Source organism: Ursus maritimus, unplaced genomic scaffold (assembly GCF_017311325.1).
Source record: "Ursus maritimus isolate PB19 unplaced genomic scaffold, ASM1731132v1 scaffold_1, whole genome shotgun sequence".
Lineage (NCBI taxonomy): Eukaryota > Metazoa > Chordata > Mammalia > Carnivora > Ursidae > Ursus > Ursus maritimus.
Genome location: NW_024423343.1, coordinates 1,331,381 through 1,353,010, shown reverse-complemented (window position 1 = coordinate 1,353,010; position 21,630 = coordinate 1,331,381). Strand labels below are relative to the sequence as shown.

The 21,630-nt window shown below is 59.0% G+C and overlaps 1 protein-coding gene across 17 annotated transcripts in view; it reads right to left on the bottom strand.

The window, feature by feature from the left end:
- KIF1A (kinesin family member 1A) overlaps positions 1–21,630 on the bottom strand; it is a 68,949-nt gene that overhangs the window by 33,912 nt on the left and 13,407 nt on the right. For 7 of the 17 annotated variants that reach the window (XM_040638169.1, XM_040638164.1, XM_040638173.1 and 4 more), the window contains exons 8-24: positions 21,394–21,459; positions 20,830–20,847; positions 15,240–15,315; positions 13,691–13,769; positions 12,757–12,899; positions 10,805–10,938; positions 9,355–9,434; positions 8,950–9,025; positions 6,731–6,810; positions 6,328–6,434; positions 5,377–5,460; positions 4,333–4,513; positions 4,175–4,247; positions 3,910–4,003; positions 2,749–2,897; positions 2,266–2,444; positions 549–686 (exon numbers count right to left, since the gene is read on the bottom strand). In XM_040638169.1, coding sequence (XP_040494103.1) covers positions 549–686; positions 2,266–2,444; positions 2,749–2,897; positions 3,910–4,003; positions 4,175–4,247; positions 4,333–4,513; positions 5,377–5,460; positions 6,328–6,434; positions 6,731–6,810; positions 8,950–9,025; positions 9,355–9,434; positions 10,805–10,938; positions 12,757–12,899; positions 13,691–13,769; positions 15,240–15,315; positions 20,830–20,847; positions 21,394–21,459 — 1,757 coding nt within the window. Of the gene's footprint in view, positions 1–548; positions 687–2,265; positions 2,445–2,748; positions 2,898–3,909; positions 4,004–4,174; positions 4,248–4,332; positions 4,514–5,376; positions 5,461–6,327; positions 6,435–6,730; positions 6,811–8,949; positions 9,026–9,354; positions 9,435–10,804; positions 11,017–12,288; positions 12,316–12,756; positions 12,900–13,690; positions 13,770–15,239; positions 15,316–20,829; positions 20,848–21,393; positions 21,460–21,630 lie in introns of all 17 variants that reach the window. The other 10 variants (XM_040638149.1, XM_040638193.1, XM_040638195.1 and 7 more) reach the window with 3 other exon arrangements.

The window sequence follows — 21,630 nt, the reverse complement described above, 5'->3', positions numbered from 1 at the left end:
GCTACTCGCAGGGACGGACAGGGGTGGGGGTGGGGGGCTTCTGTTTAAAACCAAAACCAAACACACAGACCATCAGGAATGCTGCTTTAAAAGACAAGAGAACCAAAAGTGCACCCCGTCCCCAGGCTTGGAAAGAAACCGCACATGTGGTCAGTGGAAGGCTACGGAAAGTTCTGGAAAGCACCCACTGGCGTGCTCCTGGCCAGATGTGGCTGAGGTCGTGGAGGACCGGGTGACACACTTCACACCCGTGGATACGTGCTGGCGGCCACAGCCCTGCAGCAGGTGTAGTGGCAATGCTGAGACCCCTCCCCTCCCCGGTCCCCCAAATTACAGGGTCCACTGGTCTTTGGACGAGAGTGGCTGGGGGGTGCCTCAGACCCAGGAAGGACGAGGACAGGGGAGTCGAGGTGGAAAAGGGCCTCTCGCTGGGGTCCCCCAGCCGGGGGTCTCGGCCTTGGAAGGAGGCCCATTCCCTGCCCCCACCACCTTCTCTCTCTCTCTCTCTCTCTCTCTCTCTCAGCCCAGGGAGGGAATGAGGCGCCCACCTGCCCACCAGCCGGAACCAGGGGAAACGGTCGTAGAAGGGGTCTCCTCCAGTCACCACGTTGTCACAGTCCTCGATGACACTGGAGGGCACCTCTGCTGCCCGGTCGTACATCTCCCGCATCAGGTCCAGGCGCTGCCTGCAGGGGCACAGAGGTCACCGTGGGCCCAGGCGGAGCATCCGGCAGGCCACACCTCCTGCTGGGGACCGCGCGCTCGGCCCAGCTCCGGCCACAGCTCAGCGTCATCCGAGGTTCAACGTGGTTTGCCGACAGACCCTCCACGCTCTTCAAAGTCAGTCAACCACGAGCAAGAACCTTCCAGATGAGCATGCGAGACACTGCTGACCCAGTGACAGCAAGGTGACATAACCAGGCAGGACAGGCCAGGAGCTGGAGGGAAGGGGACAGAGAAGGCCTGCCAAAGCCAGGGTGGGGCGGCCGGGATGGGGGATCGTGTTGCGGGCCTTAGACCTCAACGGAACGAAGGGCAAATTGGTGATAGGATACAGACAGAAAATATTTTAAAAATGATAATCCCCAGAAAACCAACACATTGTAGGAGAAAGGGAATGCAGTCATTTCCCCCTAGAACTCAGGAGTGACAGGAATGACGTGTTTGTCCTCACAAAAGTCCCAGCATTGCCCTGGGGAGGGTGGGAAGGGGCCGTGAGCGTGGGCCTTTGCTCTCACGAGTCTTAGGGGAGTGTGTGTGCCTGTGTGTCCACGTGTGAATGAGCCATACTAGGGAGGAAGGCGTGCACGTGTGTGTGAGTGTGGAGGGGTGTGTGTGGGTGGGTCTGGGTTGGACCACGAGTGTGTATTAACGACATCCTCCGTTCTCTGTAGTTTATGCCATGACGTCTCTGCAGCCTCGATGGCTGGGCCAGCCCAGGAACAACTTGGGGGTGAGTCCACCCATCACACTCAAACCAAATCCACCCGCCCTTCCTCACTCACACACCAAGTCAGCATCCCCTGCCCAAACTCTCCCTAGGGTCCAGCACTAAGCAACCCGGGCAGCCCTGTGCTCCAAAGCCCATCGGGATAATTCAAAGTGGCCAGTCCTCGCGGATGGGCCTCCCCGCCGAGGCCTCGCCTGCCTATGCTCCTGTCTCCCTCCCGACAGCTGGGCTCCCTCCCACCTGCCATGGCCCTGCCTGTGTGCAGAGCCCCTGACGTCCAGGGCACCACCAGCAACATCTGACTTTCCTTTGATGGCATCGAACTCTGTCTCGCTCAGTCTCTCTCCAGACTGAAAGCCACACATTGATGAGCAAGCACGTGGGGAGCGTGGAGGTGGAGCTGGAGGAAAGACGGCTCTCCCAGGGACAGCTGCACCCCCCATCCAGCCCCTCTCAGCCCCTCCAAGCCCTTCTGCCGTCGTCCCTGGGATCCCTACGGCCCGAGGTGGAGAGGCGCCCTGCTGAGCTCTTCTGAGGATGCGGCCTTGCCCAGCAAGGCTCTGGAGGCTCTGCGCCTGCCTCTCAGGCCGCTAACCTGTCGTGCATGCTTTGCTGGCCCCACGCCACCCCCCTGCAGCACCGCTAGCCTCATCCGCCCCTTCCTTCATGAAAGCACACCTAACTTCACCAACAGGTTGGATTCTATAATATCGCCTCTTCCTTCTGATTTTAAAAGCCGTCACAGCAGGAGAAACCACCACAGGGACACAGAGGCACTGCAAACCTGCACCCACCCCACTGCCGTCCCCCCCCACCTGAGCTTCTCCAGCGTCCAGTAGTGGGTGGCCCCATTTTTCTGGTCCTGCACCTCCACGGCCACAATGGTGCGGGGGAAGGGGCGAGTCTCCCGGTCTTTGGCGGCCTCTGGGGGCAGCAGGTCCGGAGGCAGCGGGGAGTAGAGCGTGTCCGTGAGGAGGACAAACTGGAACTGGACCTGTGGCAGCGGGAAGTGACCCCCGTCAGCCCCTTGGTGGAGGGGGCCAGGCCCCAAAGGGCTTCCTCCCCAGCCCACGCGCACGTGTTGCCTGGAGCCTTCCGGCCAGCATCCACACCCGCTCACCTGTGCTCCCTGAGCGGTAGTGCGCACGCCCACCCAGGTCCATCCCCGGGCCTCCCTCCCCCTGCCCGCTGCTCTCAGGGCCCAGGTCAGGTGCGGCGGCTGTGCCCTCCCTGTGCCCCCTGTAAGTGGGACATGTGCGGGCGGCAGGAGGCCAGCGGGCACTGGCGCGGGAGCCCACCTTCTTCTTGAGCTCGACACTGATGGCGTTGGCCTCCTTGAGGAAGATGGCGTTGCCCCACAGCAGGTCCCGTAGCGACGTGAACTGGTACCACTTCCACTTCCGGAAGGCCCAAAGGGCCAGCTCACACTCCCTCTCTGTCCACTGGACTGTGGGGAGAGGCGTATGTGGTCGTCACGGACATGCCACAACACCCCACTCTGGCCGAGGCCCGGGGCTCTAGCTGTCCTGGGGGCTCAGAAAGAAGGAAACTGACAGAAGGGTCTGCCCCAGGGAGTGGCCTGAAAGGCTCCGTGTGCCCCAGAGAGGCCGCCCAGAACTGGAGCACTCAGAGGGCCGGTGAGCTCAGAGAGGCTGGCGGCAGTGCCAAGACAGCATGTGCGGGCCATGGTGGGGGCGGGCGCCCACAGGAGGACAGGCAGGAGGGCCAACCAGGGCCGACTCTCATGCCCTGTCCTGGCTCACACTCCTCTGCCCACTGGGCCTGCAGGAGGAAGGATTCACGGACACTGGGACGGGCCTGTCCAGGCTCCAGGCTCAGCCCCTCTCACCCAGGGCTCCCGCCCTGAGGGAAGGAGGCTCGTCGGGAAGATGATTCCACACAAGGGGAGGCCAAGGTCACGTCAGCACAAAGGTACTGACCGGCTGACCAGAGACCAGGCTGGACATGAACCCCAGACCTGACTCCACCCGTCTGTCTTGACTGAGGGCACCCTTGTGCCCACAGCAGCTTGAGGTCAGCTGGTGGGCCACACAAGTTAACCCTCAGAAAGGGGGTCGGGAGGCGAGCAGCAGTGACCTAGTCCTGGGGAAGAGCACCAGCTTCCCGCTGGCAAGACAGGTGAGCAGAGGCCGTACCCTGCCCGCACCGCACTCTCCATCATCCAGGCTGCTCCCACCAAGACTGGTGTGCGTGAGCATACCCTAGTGCGTGCACGTGCACAGATGCCTTCCTGCGGAGCACAGCCTCCCCCCCCCGCCCCCAGATCCTGCTGCCATGGGTGCCTCCCAGGGACAAGGAGGCCTCTCCCCGAGGGACAGGCCAGAGACCCCAGGGTGAAGGGGCTGACAGCTGATCTCCAAGGAGTGGCCTGGGGACTCCTCTCGTCCGAAACCCCTCCCCAGTCCAAGGCCCAGGCCCTGCCGGCTGAGAGCTCTCACCTTCGTCCTCTGGCTCCTCCTCCTCCTCGTTCACCTCAGGGTAGTACCTGGAGTCCATCTGCTTCTGCAGGGCCTCCAGCTTGCTCTCGTAGTCCTGGCCACAGGAGAAGCACCGTGGACCCACGTGCAGACCAGGCCCCTTCCCCGCCCTCCCGCCCGAGCCTCCCTCTGTGGGCCCCAAGGCGTCTGGAGGCGGCCCCACCACAGCGACGGCTGGCAAAGCGGGGACGCCGGCCCCCACCCCCCGCTGGCATGGGGGCCTCACCAGCCTCTGCTGTTCCAGCAGGTAGGTGGCCTCCTCTCGCTCCCGGCGGTACTGGTCCTCCAGCTCCTGGAGCCTGCAAGCGCGGGCAGGGGTGAGTGGGCACAGTGGGGACAAGTGCGGCGGGGTGGTGGGCATGGTGACCCAGCCTCAGGCCTCACCTCTGCTCCATCTCCTGCTTCATGTCAATGCCCTGCTTCTCCAGTAGCTCTCGCTGCGCGAAGGCCCAGTCCACAGGTTCTGCAGGGGTCTCTGCGCAGGGCGTACGCTCGCGTTCCTGCCTCGCCTGCTCGGGGTGGTTGAACCGGAACACGTGGCTCTTTCCCATGATGATGCGGTTTCCTGGGGGACAGAAGCAAGGCTGGCAATGGGAGGGGGGGCTGTGGCCTAGGGGTGGCCTCCAGGGATGGGGTCAGGGAGGAAAAGGGGAAAGTAGAACACGGGCACTTCCTCCAGCTTGCCCTCCTTAGGGAGGGTCGCCGTGAGCCTCCCCAGGTCCCCACTCTGGGCCAGCCAGCCACCTGCCCCATGGCCAGGACCTCACTCTCTCCCCAAATCCACCCCCTCCGTCCCTCCCCATACAGCAGCCAGCCATGTTTGCAAAACAGTCCCAGCACTTTTCCAACGTATGATCCTTCGCTCCACCGCACACATGCTGCCGCCCAGGCCATCCTGGCCTCCTGACCCCATGCCCTGGTCCTCGATGCTCCTCCACACCCGGGGGCTGTGCTCGGGCCCCTCTGCAGGGTGCTGCAATACGGGCTCGGGGGTCCTGCCCTGCCCATCAGCCTCCCCAGCTGCTGGAGAACAGTGGGCGCCGGTCTATGTGCGCCCGGGGCCCCCCAGGGCAGATGCATCCTCTAGGGCAGACGCGCCCACTGTCTTTGGACAATCCTGCCCACAAGAGCTCTTTGGACAGCCTAGTTTCCTTCCAACTTGTGGCCCACGGGGGCCAGCTTAGCTCCTCCTCCCACGCCAGCCCCTGTCCGTTGGTGGGTCCTCCCTAAGGCCTCCCTCAGCTCCTCCCCCAGCCACCTTCACCAGCCACCCTCGGCTAGTCACCATTCTGTCCTCCCTGCCCTTGGGCCCTGATTATAGCCAGGCTCAGGTTCCAGGAGGGAGACACCAAGCTGAGAACATGGATCCCAGACCCCATCTTGAAGCAGCAGGGGGAAGGCAACACCTGTGCCAGGCCCTAGCCATACCTGACCGCAGGATGCTGGGCTCCGTGACTTTCTTGCCGTTGACATAGGTGTCTGCACCCTCGCAGGGCTCCAGGGTCACCACGGCTGTAGAACAGACGGGCAGGGGGCAGAGAGGAGGACTGTGAGGGACTGTCATCCGGTGGTCATGCCCTCTAACCACACGCATGGCTCGGCTCACCTGGCCACCCAGGTGCGGCCCCCATCAGGCCTCTCCTCCCTGCCAGCTGCAAAGCCTGACTGCCAGCAGACAATACCTCGTTTGGGCCCCAGAGGAGGGCTGCACCTCACACACCAGACAAGGAAGGTGACGCCCGATGGAGAGGCGCATGTGCCCAAGTCAGGGAACCAGGGCGCCCATCACGGTCTCCAGGTGGACATGGATGGGAAACAGTGGCTGGCATATCCCCAGGAGTCCCAGAGCCCCCAGAGCTTAGAGTCCAGCCACTCAGAAGAGGGCAGGCTTTGGGGACAGAATTCTGGGAGGACCAACGTCCCCAAAACTGTTTAAGGCCATGACCCTGAGGTGTCCAGTCACAGTGGGCTGCAGGCCAGACACTCTCTAGGGAGCATGCTTGGTGCCGGGGGGCTGTGGGCGCTGTGATGGCACACGGACAGAGCAGGGGCCTCCCTGAGAGGGCCACGTCCAAGACGGGCAATGGCGATAGAGGCAGGCAGGCTGGGTAATGGACAGATGGCTGCTCCAAGGCCAACAGGAAAGTGTGGTCTAAAAATAGCTCTCCACCCCGATCTAGGCTCATTCCTCACAGCTTACTATCCTCCTGCCCAGGAAGACCCCCAGCTCACTCCTGGCACAAGAGGGAGCTCCCATGTCCACAGCCGAGCACTCGAAGCCCCGTTTCCAATGGAGCTGCTTCCCGGGACTGACTGGGAACCTGGGCTGAGCCCGGCAGTCAGCAGCCCCGGGCTGGGCAGGGCTGAAGGGCGGGGTACCTTCACTGCCCCCTCGGGAGTCGCTCCGGAAAACGCAATGCTCCTCCTTGATGAAGTGCCCGCTCAGGACGATGTCCTGCCGTCTCTCCGCATCCTCCCGGCCCACTCTGGGGAGGAGGGGCAGGCGACCGTCAGCACTGGCGGGACCCAGTGCACCCCAGCCACCGCCCACTGGCCCACCCCGCCCCCCCACAGGGATGCCCAGCAGGGCTCCATCAGGAGACGCCCAGGGTGCGTATGAGTGGGGCCGCGGGGGATGCCCCAAATGCAGCCCAGCCTGGGAGAGCCACGTAGCACTGAGTGGCCCTCAGCCTTGTCTCCAGCAGCAAGCATGGGCGGACAGCAGTGTTCCAACAGATGCCAGGCTTGGCAGCCCCTCGCCGACCCCCCTCACGGCCCCCACCTGGTGATCCCGTCCTTGATGTAGTACAGGAGACACTCGGACATCAGCGGGTCCTCGTTCAGGTTGACTAGATGTGGCGTCTGGGGACAAAGGAGGGTCACCTCTTCTGCGGAAACGTAGGCGCCCAGCACTGGCCACCCATCTGACCTCTCTCCCTTCAGGAGCCAGACCACGACCAGCCCTAGGTCTGGCCTCATGGGGACAGGGTCTTCCCAGCCTGGCTTCCCCGAGGAGGAGCCTAGGGAGCTCAGAACCTAGGGGGAAGGCCCTTAGGGGGAGCTGGGCTTCCAGAGGAGCTGGGAGCCTGGGGAGGTGCTGGCGGCTGTGGTGGGCCCTTGGATATGCAGGGCACAGGCTGGGTCCCGCAGGCCCCAGGGCACCAGGTTCTGGGTCCGTTCCTCCACCCTAAAAGGGGGTTACAGGACCCCATTCCAACTGAAATGCCCAGGAGCTGAGGGCCCCAGTGGATCTGCCAGTCCAAAAGAATTAGGTTGCTGACTGGGGAGGGATCTGGCCTGGGGGCTATGGAGCAGAGGCTGTGAAAGAAGTCCCTGCCAGGCCACCCAGCTCGGGCCCCTCCTGTCCGCAGGCATACCCAAGATGACCACCCTGTATGAGCACTGCCCTCAGTCACCTGCCCCTCTGAGGGCAACCCCCACAGGCTTCGCCCACTGGGGCCCTAGGCACACTTCCTGAGCTCAGGAACGCCACCCACACTACGTCCCAGGCCGGGGTCCTGTAATCTGGTGGAGGCTGGGACAGCCTCCCACTGGGCACCTCGGAACAAGCAGCTTCCACGCCCAGCTCCAAGTCCCCCAGCGCCACCACTCTGTGCAGGACGGTGAAGTCCTGGTCCTCGGACACTGGGGACAACCATCCCCAGCCACCCCTTCCCCTAAGCAAGGAGAGCTGTGCTCGCCAGAGTCTCAGGAAGACTTATCCTCAGAGGCCCCCAGGGCAGTGCCCAGACCGGGGCCATAGTATTCCCTCTGCCACCAACCACAGGCCTCCAGGGTGCCAAGTGTCCCACAGCTACCTGCACCCACAGCTCTGTGCACTAGCCCTGGGGTGCGCCCCACCCCTCCAGGAAGGGGCGGGGGGAGAGCCCAAGAAGGATCCACTCCAAGTGAAAACTAAAGGCCTGTCCAGAAGGGATATGAGGCAGTGAACCACCTGCCCCAAGTGCAGAGCCTGCCCGCTCGTCGTCCCAAGCACCCCTCCCTCCCTCCTGCCTCTGGGCCTTAGCCCACGCTGCTCCCCTGGCCTGCAGGGCCCAGGGGCAGAAGAAGCCCAAGGAGCCTGGCCCTGTCCCCAGGGAGTGGCCACCGGGCTGACGAATGCATTGCCCCGGCCTGCGCGCTTCCCTTCCCATGGGGTCCCCAGCGGCACGGCGGGCGTGCCACGTGCCTCTGGCTTCAGGTGCCGGCAACGCAAAAACCCTTTGTCCCAAATGACACCAGTGTGAAAAGGCAGCCACAGCGAAGCTGCCCTGGCAGGGTGGGCGGGCGCGTCCTCGCTGACCAGGTGTCGGGGGGGGGGGCCTGGAGACCCCGAGCTGCGGTCAGAGCAGACTGTCACCCCCTCCTTGGAGGCTTCCCAGCTTGGAGCTTGGCTCCTAAGAGGTCTAAGGGTCTGGCACTCTTTAGGGTGAAGGGGGGTCCTGGGTCCTAGAATCATCAGAGAGACTTTTCCCCAAATGCTCACACTATACCCCATCTGATCTCCCGAAGGGGGTGGTGCTCTGCTCCGCTGGAGACCTTCAGCTGACAGGGCTGGGTCTGGAGAGCGAGCCAGGCTGGGGTGGGAGAAGAGGAGTCCCAGCTGGGACAGCCAGGCCCCACTTCACTAAGCTCCAAGAGGCCAGTGCCTCCCAGCTTCACATCCAGCCAGACCCTGCCCACAGCCAGCACGGGCTCTGGTGGTCTGCGTCCCCCAGTCTTGTCTCCACCTCGAGGATCCCGGGCCATTCCTCAGGCAGAGCGACCCATCTGGATGTCTTAAGGCCATGGGGACATCCCGCTGTGGGGAGGCCAGGCCAAGTCTCCCACACAGGAAGGTCTGGCTGTGGGTGAGCATGGCCCCTGGGGCCTGGACCCGCCCCTTCTCAGCCCAGGAGTACCCTCTGGGCTCCCAGAGGAGCTGACACCCCACAAAGGGCTGTGGGCCACCCAGGCCAGTCCGAGTCAGGACCACACCCCAGAACTAGAACGAGCACCTACCTTTTTGGGAGAAAACACCCCCAGTGTGCCACCGTCTTCCCTCATGGCCACGCCCATCTCGGCCAGCAAGGCTTCCCTGGAGGGACAGTGTCCGGGTCAGCTTGAGCCTCAAGGCCATAGGACCTGCCTCACCCCCAACCGACCCACCGGCCAAGCAGGAGCTGGTGCGGCTCTGGCCACATGGCCCAAGGGCAGCGCCCAGCTGGTGCCCCACCTGGTCAGTTGAGTTAAGGCATCCGCCTGGAGAGACCTGTCACCTGATCAGGGATCAGGTCAATGGGGTCATCAGTGACAGCGGTGGGGAGTCCCTGGTGAGAGGAGATGAGCCTTTCCTGCACTAGGGCACGGCCACCCCCAGGAGCAGGAGCCCAGGGCTGGAGTTTCCTCAGTTTCCCCACCACCCACCTTTCCATCCGGATGGCTTCCGTCCGCCGCAGCTTCTCTTCCCATGTCTCGTTGAGCTCAGCAATGATCTTCTCTGTCTCCTGGGCAGTGGGACAGAGCAGAGTGAGACTGGGGGCTTGGGGCAGCAGTAGGCAGGCCAGGCTGCCAGGCAAAGGGCAGACAAGCAGCCAGGTCTGCCTGGCACCAGGGCCCCAACTCCCAAGTCTGTCTAGACAGCACGATGCCTGAAAGGTCAAAGTGAAGGGCTGAGGGGTTAACGTGTCCGCAAACACAAGTCTCTCCTGTGGACACAGCCAGATAGTAAAGGAAAAGGCAAAATAAACCTGGAGGAAGAGAAACACATACGTATGAGGACACTGAGAGACACACGGGACACTGAGAGACACGAGACACTGAGAGACACACGGGACACTGAGAGACACACGGGACACTGAGAGACACGAGACACTGAGAGACACACGGGACATTGAGAGACATGTGGGGACACAGAGACAGACGGGACACTGAGAGACACGAGACACTGAGAGACACACGGGACACTGAGAGACACGAGACACTGAGAGACATGTGGGGACACAGAGACACATGGGGATACAGACACACGGGACACTGAGAGACATGAGTGACACTGAGAGACACACGGGACACTGAGAGACACGAGACACTGAGAGACATGTGGGGACACAGAGACACATGGGGATACAGACACACGGGACACTGAGAGACATACAGGGACACTGAGAGATGTGTGGGACACCTAGAGACACATGGGACACAGACACATGGGACACTGAGAGACATGCGGGGATACTGAGTAACACCCAAGGACACTGCAAGATACTCAGGGACACTAGACATGCGGGGGTACTAAGAGATACTGGGGACACTGAGAGACACAAGGGACACTGAGACTGGTTCTAGGCACAGATGTCCCTCAGCTGCTGCCGGGACACAGACGGCAAGCACTTCCAACATCAGCACCAGCTCCTGGCTCCCTTCCCGGTGCCTCACCCCAATGGGCCCTATGCCCCAGGGTCACCCACCCACCGGGTGCCCCACCCCAGCCTCTGTCCAGGCTCTGTGCGGTTGTCTGCCAAGTCACCCCCATCCCCGCACAGCCCAGCACCCCACAGTCATCCGCTAAAGGAACGCCGAGCCCATAAACTAAAACCCAGCTGGCCCACCGCAGGGTCACAGGTGTGAGCACAGAACCCCCCGGACCCCTGCCTGCCCTGCTCAGTAAGTGGGGACCCCTCGGTGTTGGGCAATGGAGGGGGTACGTGCAGGCGGGGCCCAGACTGGCTCTGCACCCATCCACACTGCTCGCTCCGCCCCCGAGCAAGCCCACTCCCTGCTGTCAGCGCACCCCTTCCAGGAGGAGAGCTCTCAGGCCCCGCCCCCAGTGCCCAGGCCCCTGGGGGGTGCTGTCTCCTGCCAGCCGCGCCCTCACCTTCAGCCTCTCGATGGCCTCCTCGCTGCCTGGGGCAAACAAGATGCGCTCGTGCAGGCTGGACACGGAGGCGGCGCGGCTGGACAGGGCTGAGAGCGAGGACGAGGGGCTCATGCCCACCAGGGCGTTGGTCACTGTGGAGAGATTGTCAGGGGCTGGACTCAACTCTACCCCGCCACGGTTACGGTTATTGTTCTCAAGGTCGGACACGTCTATGGGAGGAAGGGAAGGAGAGGGCGGGCAGACAGACGGGAGGGAGAGAAAAGAAAGACCAAGTTGGGAAAAAGCAACAGGTGGATGGAGAGAGGCAGGAAACAGAAACCCCCAGCAGGTGCAGCCTGGGGCCCAGCGCCAACAAGCACATGCAGGGCTGTCTGCCACCTCCCCACCAGGGGACCCGGCCCTCCCAGCACCCCGGCAGCAGCAGGGCACCCCCTCGAGCTCCTCTCTACCTTCCCCACCCTGCCTGGGCCTGCGGCCTTCTGCTTTCCCTGCACCCGCTCCCAGGCCACCCGGCAGCCTCCGCACCCCCACCCTGTCTCCTTGCCTTTGCTGTCACCGTCCTGTGGCCTCCCTGTACTCAGGGCCCTGACACCTGGCCTCATCCTCTCTGCCATGGGTGACCCCACCAACCCGGTACCCATCACCCGCCTGGCCCGCCATGTGTCCCCAAGCTGCGGGCACTGTGCTGTGCTCACTGTCCAGCCCCACTGAGCACAGGAATCGGCCCCGAGACCACCTTGGAGGAGAGGTGAACTGTGGGATCCCCAAGAAGAGCCCCCACTCCACCCCGAAGAGCCTGCTCTGGGCCACCCCAGGGCTCCATGCCCCCTAAGGCCTGGGACTTGGGGCTAGGACACCCCCTGGTGGGGGAGGTGCCCAGACCCCTCCTGGCAGAAGCAGACACGCAGCAGAGCAGCGGCAAACATAGGACAGCACGGGGTGCTGGGAGAATGAGGGTGCCCTGTGGCCCCTGGGTCAGGGAGGCACCAAACCACAGGCCCATGCCGCAGGGAGCAGGCCCAAGGCCAGGAGACAGGCTGGGAGGCTCTGGCAGCATTCTCACTCGGCATTTCCAGGGGAAGGGGCTTCAGGGTGTGGGGGGCCTGGGGAGGCCGGCGCTGGGAGCCAGGGGGCAGACCCGGCCCTCCTCAGGCTCTCCGGCTCTCCCCGCCCTCTGGTGCTAGCTACCATTCTGAGCTTCCCAGGCCTCTGGGAGTACAGGGCGCTCAGACAGGCCAAGCTCAGTCACTTCCAGTTGCACAGGCCTCCCTGTGGCCTCAGTTTCCCACAGAGACATGGGCTGAGCCAGGAGCATTGGCAAGCAGGTAGTGTGACCTGCATCTAGGAAGAGGGTGCCTGTCAGCCCTGGAATGGGGGAGGGCAGAGGAGGGCTGGGCCGGCGCCTCCCCGCCGTGCTGCCCTACGCCCCACGGAGCAGGGGCAGAAGCAGGGAAGCAGAGAGCAGCAAGGGGGATACACACATTTGGGTCCTCCGGGCACAGTGTTGGCTAAGGGGAGGGGAGGTGAGGGGGAGGGAGGAGAGACAGAGAAACAGAAGAACAGGTTTGTCTCCAGAGGGTCTGAGGCCCATGCATCACAGGCCAGGCACCAGGCTGGGTGGCGGGGGTCTTCGGCGGACACTCGGGGACCGCTGCAACCCCAGCACCCACAGCACGCCGATGTGGCTTCCAGGGAAACTGTCTGCGGCCTGCTTGGGCCGGTGCCAGACCCAAACCATGCAGTCCACCCCGGCCGAGGCCAGAACCCCCAGCCTCCCCCCAAGGTGGCTTGCCCAGGGACTCAGAGCAGGGCTAGGCTCTGGTCAGGACCGTGAGGGCAGCCTGACCGGCCCCAGCCGGGCCCCAGCCGGCCAGCGGGTGGCTGTCCCAAGGAGGGAGGCCACACCGGCCCGGCCGCCCTGCCCAGGACAGGCGGGCATAGACACTCACTGTCGGTGATGTCCCCGAGACCCTGGGCGTACAGCAGGTCCCGCAGCCGGGTCACCTCATCCTTCAGCTCACGGATCAACTTGTTGTTCGGGTCCTCGTTGATGACGGCGTTACAGCGGATCTGTTTGGCGCGGTCGGCATACCTGGACAGCCAAGGGAGCTGTGGGCTGTGCCCGTGGCCAGCAGGCCCAAAGGGGCCCCGAGCCCTGCCCAGGGCAGAGCCCTGCTGGGGAGGGCCTCAGCAGCTGGGACCCAGGGCTGTGACCCAGAGCAGGGGTCACCCCACTTGGAGTCAGTTGGGCCATTGACCAGAAACCTACAAGGGGGGTCACCTAGCCCTGCCCCCCCATCTGGGGGAACCGAGTCCCCGGGGAGGAGTAGGGATGCAGTGGTACCTCTCCCTGTGGTGGGGCCTTCGCACCTGGACCCGTGGTCCCCGGGGTGGAGGGAGCAGGTCTGACCGCTGGGGGAATGTGAGGATGCCCACGTGCGTGTGTGTTTAGCCTGCACTCCTAAGTGTCACAGGTGTGTGCACACGTACCTACATAGGGACCCACACCCATTTCTCCTTTTATCATAGCTGGCGTGTGACCCAGTCAGCCCAGCAGCCTCCTTCAGGGCCGGCACCCAGGCTCCCCACCCAGGCTGCCCGCCCTGTAGCCAGCCAGAGGGACCCTTGGAACACACCCGTGCCCCTTTGCTCCTTAAAGACCTGATTTGGTACCACAGGGGTCCGGGGCGCTTGGAGTCCCATGGGCGGTGGGAATGGAACAGGCCCGTGCAGACCCAGGTGCCCCCGACAGCCACTTGAAGTCTCTAGGAGCCCCAGACGAGATGACCTCCCCCAAAGCAGTGCTCCTGACTCAGGCAGAGAGGCATCCACACCATCCCAGAGCCAGGCCGGGGGCGGGGCCCGCCTCGCTCGAGAACACACCTCAGGGTGCTCAGAGTCTCGTCGTAGTTGATGTCTGCGGGGCTCAGGGCCGCCACCATCGCTGTCCTCGAGTTCCCGCCTGTGGGAAGAAGGCCGGGTCGTGGGGGGGGCTCCTCTCCCCTGTCCCCTCCTACCCTTTGCAGCTGGGGAGGAGGCCGAGGCCCAGACAGGTAAACTGAGTCACAGGCCACTGTGTGAACAGGGGGTCTGGCCTTCACCACTGCAGTGGGCCCCTCGGTTGTTTTTCTTCTCTAGCGTACTTTCCTCACATTTGGGGCTATTTTACGAGAGCCAGGCTTCCCTCCCCATAATGAAGAAGGGGAGCTGGGGCGGGTTTTACAGCATTCACTGCAAGGTCAGGATAATCTCTTAAGAAATTCAACATTCATTTCAATTCAAGATGCAATCATTTCTTTCATTTTTATCTTTCTTATTTGGGATCTTTTTCTTAATATTTCCTGTCCGAGGCCTGGCCCAGGGCAGGGCGGACCTGGTATCAGGTAGCGCACTGCATGAGGAAATGGACAGTTCGGCTTCAGCTCCAGGGCTGACGGCTCACTCGAAGGCTCCGAATGGAGTGAGCACTGGGCAGTCAGCGTGGGCAGGTCAGCAGCCCGGGCAGCCCTCAGGGAACCCATGTTCCCAGGGTGCGGCCCCCACACGAACTGTGCAGTGTGAAGGGCTTGGGGAGCGATGCCACACCAGGTTCCAGGTTGGGCTGCACAGGGGGCTCCCCCTGCCCCTACCCAGGAGCTGGGCCTGGGCGTGGCCCTGTGGCAGAGGCCTCTTTCCAATCCACATCGCAGGGAAGGAGCACATTCCTAGGACACTACCTGCACTCTCGGGGGGCCCACCCAGCCCCTGGGAGCACCCGGGAGGCCTGATGTGGCACCCGTCCCTAGCCCAAGCGGGGGATCAGCCAGGCTGGTTCTGGGGTGCCAGGTTGGCCAGCAGGGGCTTCTACACCGTAGTCACGAAGCTGAGGAAGGCTGGAGGTCCCAGCTGCCTATGTTCACCAGGTCAGCCCAAGACTCAGTTTACCTTCCTGGGCGTTAGCCTCCCAAACTGTGAACATAGCCAGGGAGGACCCCCGAGGTTATTTTTGGGAGGAAAGAGATCAGTATTGGGACACTTCGGTCTCCATCTCCCTATGTCTCTTAGGGGCTCAGAACTCGGGGAGAAGGGGTGACAGATGGCACCTACCAAAACCCAGCAAACAAGCAGGGCTCCCTGGAATCATGGAGTCCCAGCAAGGGGTGGGTACTTAGTCTGGGTGTCACAGGCTTGAAGCAGGAGCCCTGACATAAGCGTGTGTATTCTGTGGCCCTGTCTGTGGGCCATCCTGCTTCCCCGCACTTGCTCTCCTTAGCTCCTCACTGGCCACCAGCCCGGGCCCTCCAGAAGGATCCCCCAGGTTTGCCTCAGCCTTGGCCCAGAAAGGGTGAGACGCCTCCTGGTGGTCGGACACCCCTCCCTAGGAGGGAAGGCAGGACAATGGCTCAAGGTGGAAGTCAGAACCCTAGGGATAGGTGAACCCGAGAGTCCTCACCCAGATTTTCCCGGAGGAGCCAGGTCAGCACAGAATCTCTGTATGGAATAAAATCTGTCTTCTTCTTTTTCTTGTTCTATGGGGGAAGAACATTCAAGGTCAACCCTGAGCCCACTGGAGGGGAAGGGAGATGGAGGAGGCAAAAGCACAGGGTCTGGACGGTGGGTCCCCAAAGCCAAAGGCTGCTGTGGAGGGCAGGGCCTGGCCAGTTCTCAAGGCCTCTCCCCACCTGACCCCCAGTGCTACCCCCAGGCGCCCGCACTCAAGCTTGCCGCACTCGCTGTCACTTCCCCTCAGGTTCCTCCCTAGTCCATCCCCTTGCGCATCTGGGCCACACAGCCAGGCAGAGCCGATGTCCTCCCTCACTCTGTCAGAAGGACCAATCTCGGCCCATCGCCCCCTCCTCAAGCAGTACTGTCAGTTCAGCTGACTAAAGAGAAAAGGCCCCACCACTTTATGCGGCACTCCGGGCCCTGCCGGTGGCCATCCGCTCACCTCTCTCTCTCCACATGGAGCTCACCTTCCCTCCCCTGCAGTCCAGGCACAAGCCCCTTCCTTAGAACCTGCTCCCCCACCCCTCCCCTCAGGATGAGGCGTCCTCCACTGGCTGCTAGGAATCCTTGCTTCTTACAGACACGGCTTAGGGACTGACTGGAGTCCACTGAGCATGGATATTCAGTTACTTTCCAGTGTCTCCTAGTTCATGTATGCAGCTGCGTCAAAGTACTGTTGAGCACCTGCAGTGGCCAGCAGACGTGGCCCCTTCCCCCCAGACTCCCCACCCAGGGAGACGCACACAGGCGCTACCCCAAGGGCTGGGCCATTTCTCTGGGCACAAGCTCATCCACCATCGTTCTTCAGGATGAGTTCCACGAGGAGCTCCACGAGCTCTCAGAGAACATAACTTGTGAAAGCTCTTGAGACACGAGGTCAGAACGGCTTTCCGAATGCTGTGCCGGCTTCGCTGTAGGCGGGCCTTGAGTGTCCATCTCCCAGCAGCTCCTCAGTACTGACGGCCTTTTTTCTCCGTTGAGACTTGGTGGATAAAAACTATATTTCTAACTTTGCTTTTGGATTACTTAATTCCGGAGGCTGAATCCTCTGCCACATTTGTCACAGTCCTCATTTCCACAGTCACTGCCCTTCCACCATGCAGTCCCTTCAGCAAGGACCAGTTCCGTCGCTCTGTCACCACTGCTCGTTCCATCCACTAGCAGCCGCTGTTCAGTCGTCCTCCTGCACCTCCCAGAGCTACCCGCTGCTCGCCCTTCTCCTCTGCCTTCCCGGCCTCCATCATCTCACACCCGGATTTTTGCAACACTGACTGGCATTCTCCTGACTGCCACACCAGGCCATGCCGCTCCCATCTATTCTTCATGCAGCAGCCTGAGCAACACGTGCCAGATTGAACCAGACTGTGTGCCCTGCTGAACACCCATCCACTGCTCCCCACTGAACCACAATCAGCGAGTTCCTGACAACAGACTAAAAACCTCGAATCAGGCGCTTGCCCTTCGCTGGCCTCATCATCTACATGCCTCCATGCTCCCCCCTCCAGGCCCTGATCCTCAAAAAATTTCTCACTCAATTCCTGAAAAAGTTTCTGTTGCAACCACTCCCACAGCACTTCGCACAGTTCCCATAGTGCCTCACATATTCCCTCACAGTCCCTTACTCCCTCATGCGGTTCCCCACAGCACCCTGCACAGTTCCAGGTCCCTCACACAATTCTGCACAATTTGTCACACAATAGATTTCACAATTCATGACACAGTTCCTCTCTCACAGTTCCTCATATAGTTCTTTACATAGTTATGCTCAGATCCTCACACAGATCTCGAGTTCCTCACATAGTTCCACTCAATTTCTTACAGTCCCTGACACAGCCCTTCACAGTTCTTCACGCATTTCCCTAAAGAGCGTCTCACAGCTCCTAACATAGTTCCCCCCACAATCCCTCACACAATTCTGTTTTTTAAAGAGTTCCCTACATGGTCCCAATGCAGCTCCTCACACTTCCACCCATAATTCTACACAGTCCCTCACAATTCCTGAAACCATCCTCAGCACTTTCACACAGTCCCCACACCATTTTGTATTCTTCCTCTCACAGTTCCACATAATTTCTCACACTTCGCACAGTTCCCAACTGTTCCTCAGTTTCTCATCTAGTTTCTCATACATCCCCCACATTTCCTCACAGACTTTATACAACTCCTCACACAGTTCCTCACAATTCTTCCAATTCCACACACAGTACTGCACAACTCTATATACAGTTCCACATACAGTTTCTCAAATAGCTCTTTTCACAGTTCTTTACACAGTTCCTCATATAGTTCCTTTCAGATCCTCACACAATTCCTCTCAGTTCCTGACATAATCTTTCACACCACCCCTAACACAGTTCCATGAATACTTCCCACACAGTTCCTCAAAGGGTTCCTCACACAATTCTTCACAGTTCCTCAGTTTCCTCACATAGTTACTCACTTAGTTCCCCCCCCCCCACCGTTCCACATGTTTCCTTACACAGGGCACACAGAGTTCCTCACAATTCTTCATACAGTCTACATCTATTTCCTTACAGTTCCTCACAATTCCTCACAGCTCTCCACAGAATTCACCTGGTGCCTCCCATAGTTTTCATCTCAGATCCTCTCATAGTTCCTCACACAGCTCCCCATAAAATTTCTTCCTCTCACAGTTCCACAAAGTCCATATACAGTTCCTCACAATTCAGTTTCTCACCCAGTTCCACACAGTTTCTCATAGTTCACACCATTCCACACAGTTCCCAACAGACCACACAGTGCCACGTACAGTTTCACACACACACTTGTCACATGGATCCTACACAATTTTCCATACACTTTTACACACAATCCCTCAAAGTTTCTTACACTTCTCCACACAAATCTCTGACATAGTCTGTTACACAGTTCTGCATGCATTTCCCCTAAAGTTTCTCACAGTTCCTCACATTCCTTTTCCCACTGTAGGTAGGAAGCGTGTGTGTATAACTGTGCCAGGAACAGTGTGAAGAACTGCACTGAGACTGTGTGGGGAACTCTGTAAGAAACTTGTGTGAGGGATTGTGCACTGTCCCTCACATAGGTTTCCATACAGTTCCCTCACAGCCCCCATACTTGCCCACACCATTTCACATGCTTCCTCTCACAGTTCCACAGTTTCTCACATACATTTCTTCACAATTTTCCACACAGCTCCCCACACAGTTCTACACATAGTTTGTCACAGTTTCTCTCACTTCCTCACAGTTCCCTCACACAGTTCTACCTAGTTCCTCACACTTCCCCACAAAGTTCCCCCATCACTCCAGAGTTCCTCACAGTTCTCCAAAAATTTCCTCAAAAGTCACTCACACAATTCCCACACAGTCCGCCCACACAATTTCACATACTTCATACAGTTCTGCAAAGTGCCTCACGATTCTTTACTTACACACAGTTCCTCTCACAATTCCTCACATAGTTCCTCCCACAGTTCCTCACAATTCCGCATGGAAACCCTCAGAATCATGCAGTTCCTCATGTATTTCCTCAAACTGTTTCTCGTAGTTCCTCAAACAGTTCCCCACATACTTTCTACATAGTTTCCCACCCAGTTCCTCACGGTCACATACAGTTCACCACAGTTAATTCATACAGTTCCACACTCTTCCTCTCGCAGTTCCGCACAATCTCTTACATNACACACTTCCTCACATACTTCCACAGAAAGTTGCCTCATACTGTTCCCACACAGTTCCTTTACAGGTCCTCAAAGAGTTCCTCTCATTTTCTCACAGTTCTTGACACATTTCTTCACACAGTTCCTCCCAGTCCCTCAGTTTGTCACACAGTTTCTCTCATAGTTACTCACAGTCCCCACAGGTTCCTCACAGAATTCCTCATACAATTCCTCACAGTTCTCTCTCACACATTTCGCCACATAATCCCTCACAATTCCTCACACAATTCTTCTCATAAGTCACCAGTTTTTCACACAGTCCCACAAAGAACTCCTCCAAGTTCACAGACACAATTCCCCACACCGTTTCACATACTACCTCTTCCATTTCAGTGTGTTCCTCACAGATTCCACACAGTTCCTCACAATGGAACACAATTCCAGACTTCTTGCATGATTCCCCATACTAGTACCTCACACTTGCGCTAAGCAGTTCCCCACACAGCTCCTCACATAGTCACTCACTGTTGCTCACAGGTCTACACACAGTTCCTCAAGGTTCCCCTTACACACAATTCCCACATGTTTTCCCACACCCTACACCATCACAGTTCCTCACAATTCTTCACACAGTTCCTGACTAGTTCACCACACAGTTCCACAGTTCCTCACAATTCCCACACACAATTCTCACACCATTTCCTACACTTCCTCTCACATTTCCTCAGAGTTTCTCACATGGTCTTCACGTGGTTCCTCACAGCTCCCACATAGTTCCTTGGTTTCCTCACACAGTTACCCATTTAGCTCCCCATACCATTCTCCACAGCACCTCACCTCACACAGTCCACACATTCACTCATAATTCTTCATACAGTTTCACACGCATTTTGTCACAGTTACAGTTCTTCACAGAATGCCATACACGAGTTCAATTTTCTATAGTCCACGATATACTCCATTACAGTTCCTTCTGCATTTTACCCATTTCTCACACTTCCTCATGTAGTTCCTTACACAGTCCTATGTACAGTATTTCAGTTGCCTACACAATTCCCTACAATTCCTCAAAGAATTCCCACACTTGCCCTATACCATTTTAGATACTTCCTCTCACAGTTCCTCAGTTTTCACAGTTTTTTACACAATACTTTATAATCCCTCACACTGTTCAAAATTCCACACACACTTCCCATATAGTTCCTCACAAAATCATTCACATAGTTCCTCACAAATATGCACACTGTTCCTACAGTTAGTTCCTCTCAGATCCTCGCTTAGTTCCTCCCATGTTACTTCACAGTTCCTAACACATTTCCTCACACAGTTCCTCACATAGTTCATCACACAGTTCTTCTCATTTCCTTACATAGTTCCTTATGCTTCCCCACATAGTTCCTCACATTTCTTCCCACGCAACTCCTCATATAAATCAACATTTTTCCACTTTAGCACCTCACATTGGGCTTTCCAACTACATGGCACAGGTGCACACCCCTCTGTCTGGCTGGCTTCTCCTCACTCCTCAGGTCTCAGCCCTAAAGCTACCTGTCCTATAAAGCTTCCGTGGCCATACTGACTAAAGGCTATCTCATGTATGCGTCATGCTCACAGCCTTAATTCTCCCTTATGAGCTTTATACCAATTCATAATTCTGTTTCCATGTCTACTATCTATGTCCCCCACTGTGCTATGGCCCCGGAAGGGCTGTTGTTCTAACACAGGGCCCAGCTCAGAGATGGGCTCAATGTGTTTGTCTGCTAGGTGCACAAGCGAAAGTATAATTTTACTGCCAAGACCCTCACAGAACAACTGGGGCTACAGGCACTCCTTGCTTCTAGCTCCCCAATCCAATGGCTGAAGACTCCTTCCCCTAGAACTGAAGAAAGCAGCTTACCTTATTGGGCCCAGAGTCCTGGAAAAGAAAAGACAGAATCTGAGGACCTGGAGCGAGGGTGGGGACCCAGGGTGTGTGGGGAGGGGAGGACTAGTGGGCTCCAGAGAACAAAGGAACAGGAGAGGCCTGAGCACGTGCCAGGTGTCCATCACTCACCACCTAGCCATTGCTGGCCACCCTGGTCTTGACAGGCCAAACCACAGTGTGACCTCTCAGGCTGCTGTCACCCAGCAGCTCTTCCCTCATCCCAAACAATTTAAGAGAAGGGTGGGGCCTCCTAAAATCCATCCTCTGAGCAAAGGCCTGGGTGTCTCGGTGAATGGTCAATACTGGTGGGGAAATTGAGGTTCCAGGGAGTGACAGGGATCGCTACTCCATCTGTAGCCTAGTGACACACACTCCCTTCACATCTCTGGGCTTTCCCTTGAACCCCAGGCACCTTGATAGAGATAGCGTCTGGCACAGGTATGACGGGCTCCCAGCATCCTCCCAGAAGGAAGGACAGGGAGCCACCTCCAAAATGTATCCCATCAGTCTAGTTCTAGAAACCCCAAGCTAGCTCACCATTTCGGCCAGAGCAGAGATGACCTTCCCCAGCGTGGTCAAGGACTTATTGATGTTGGCTCCCTCCTGTGTGTGGAGAAGACAATCAGGACATCGGGAAGCCTCAGGAGCCTCTTGCTCCAGTGTGATCCCCTGGGGCCTCACCCCATGTGACACACGGCTAAGGTCACCAAGCCCTGACTGTTAATCCTGGGGCTCCTTGGAGCACGGGAGTGTCTGGCAAGAAGGCAGGCAGAG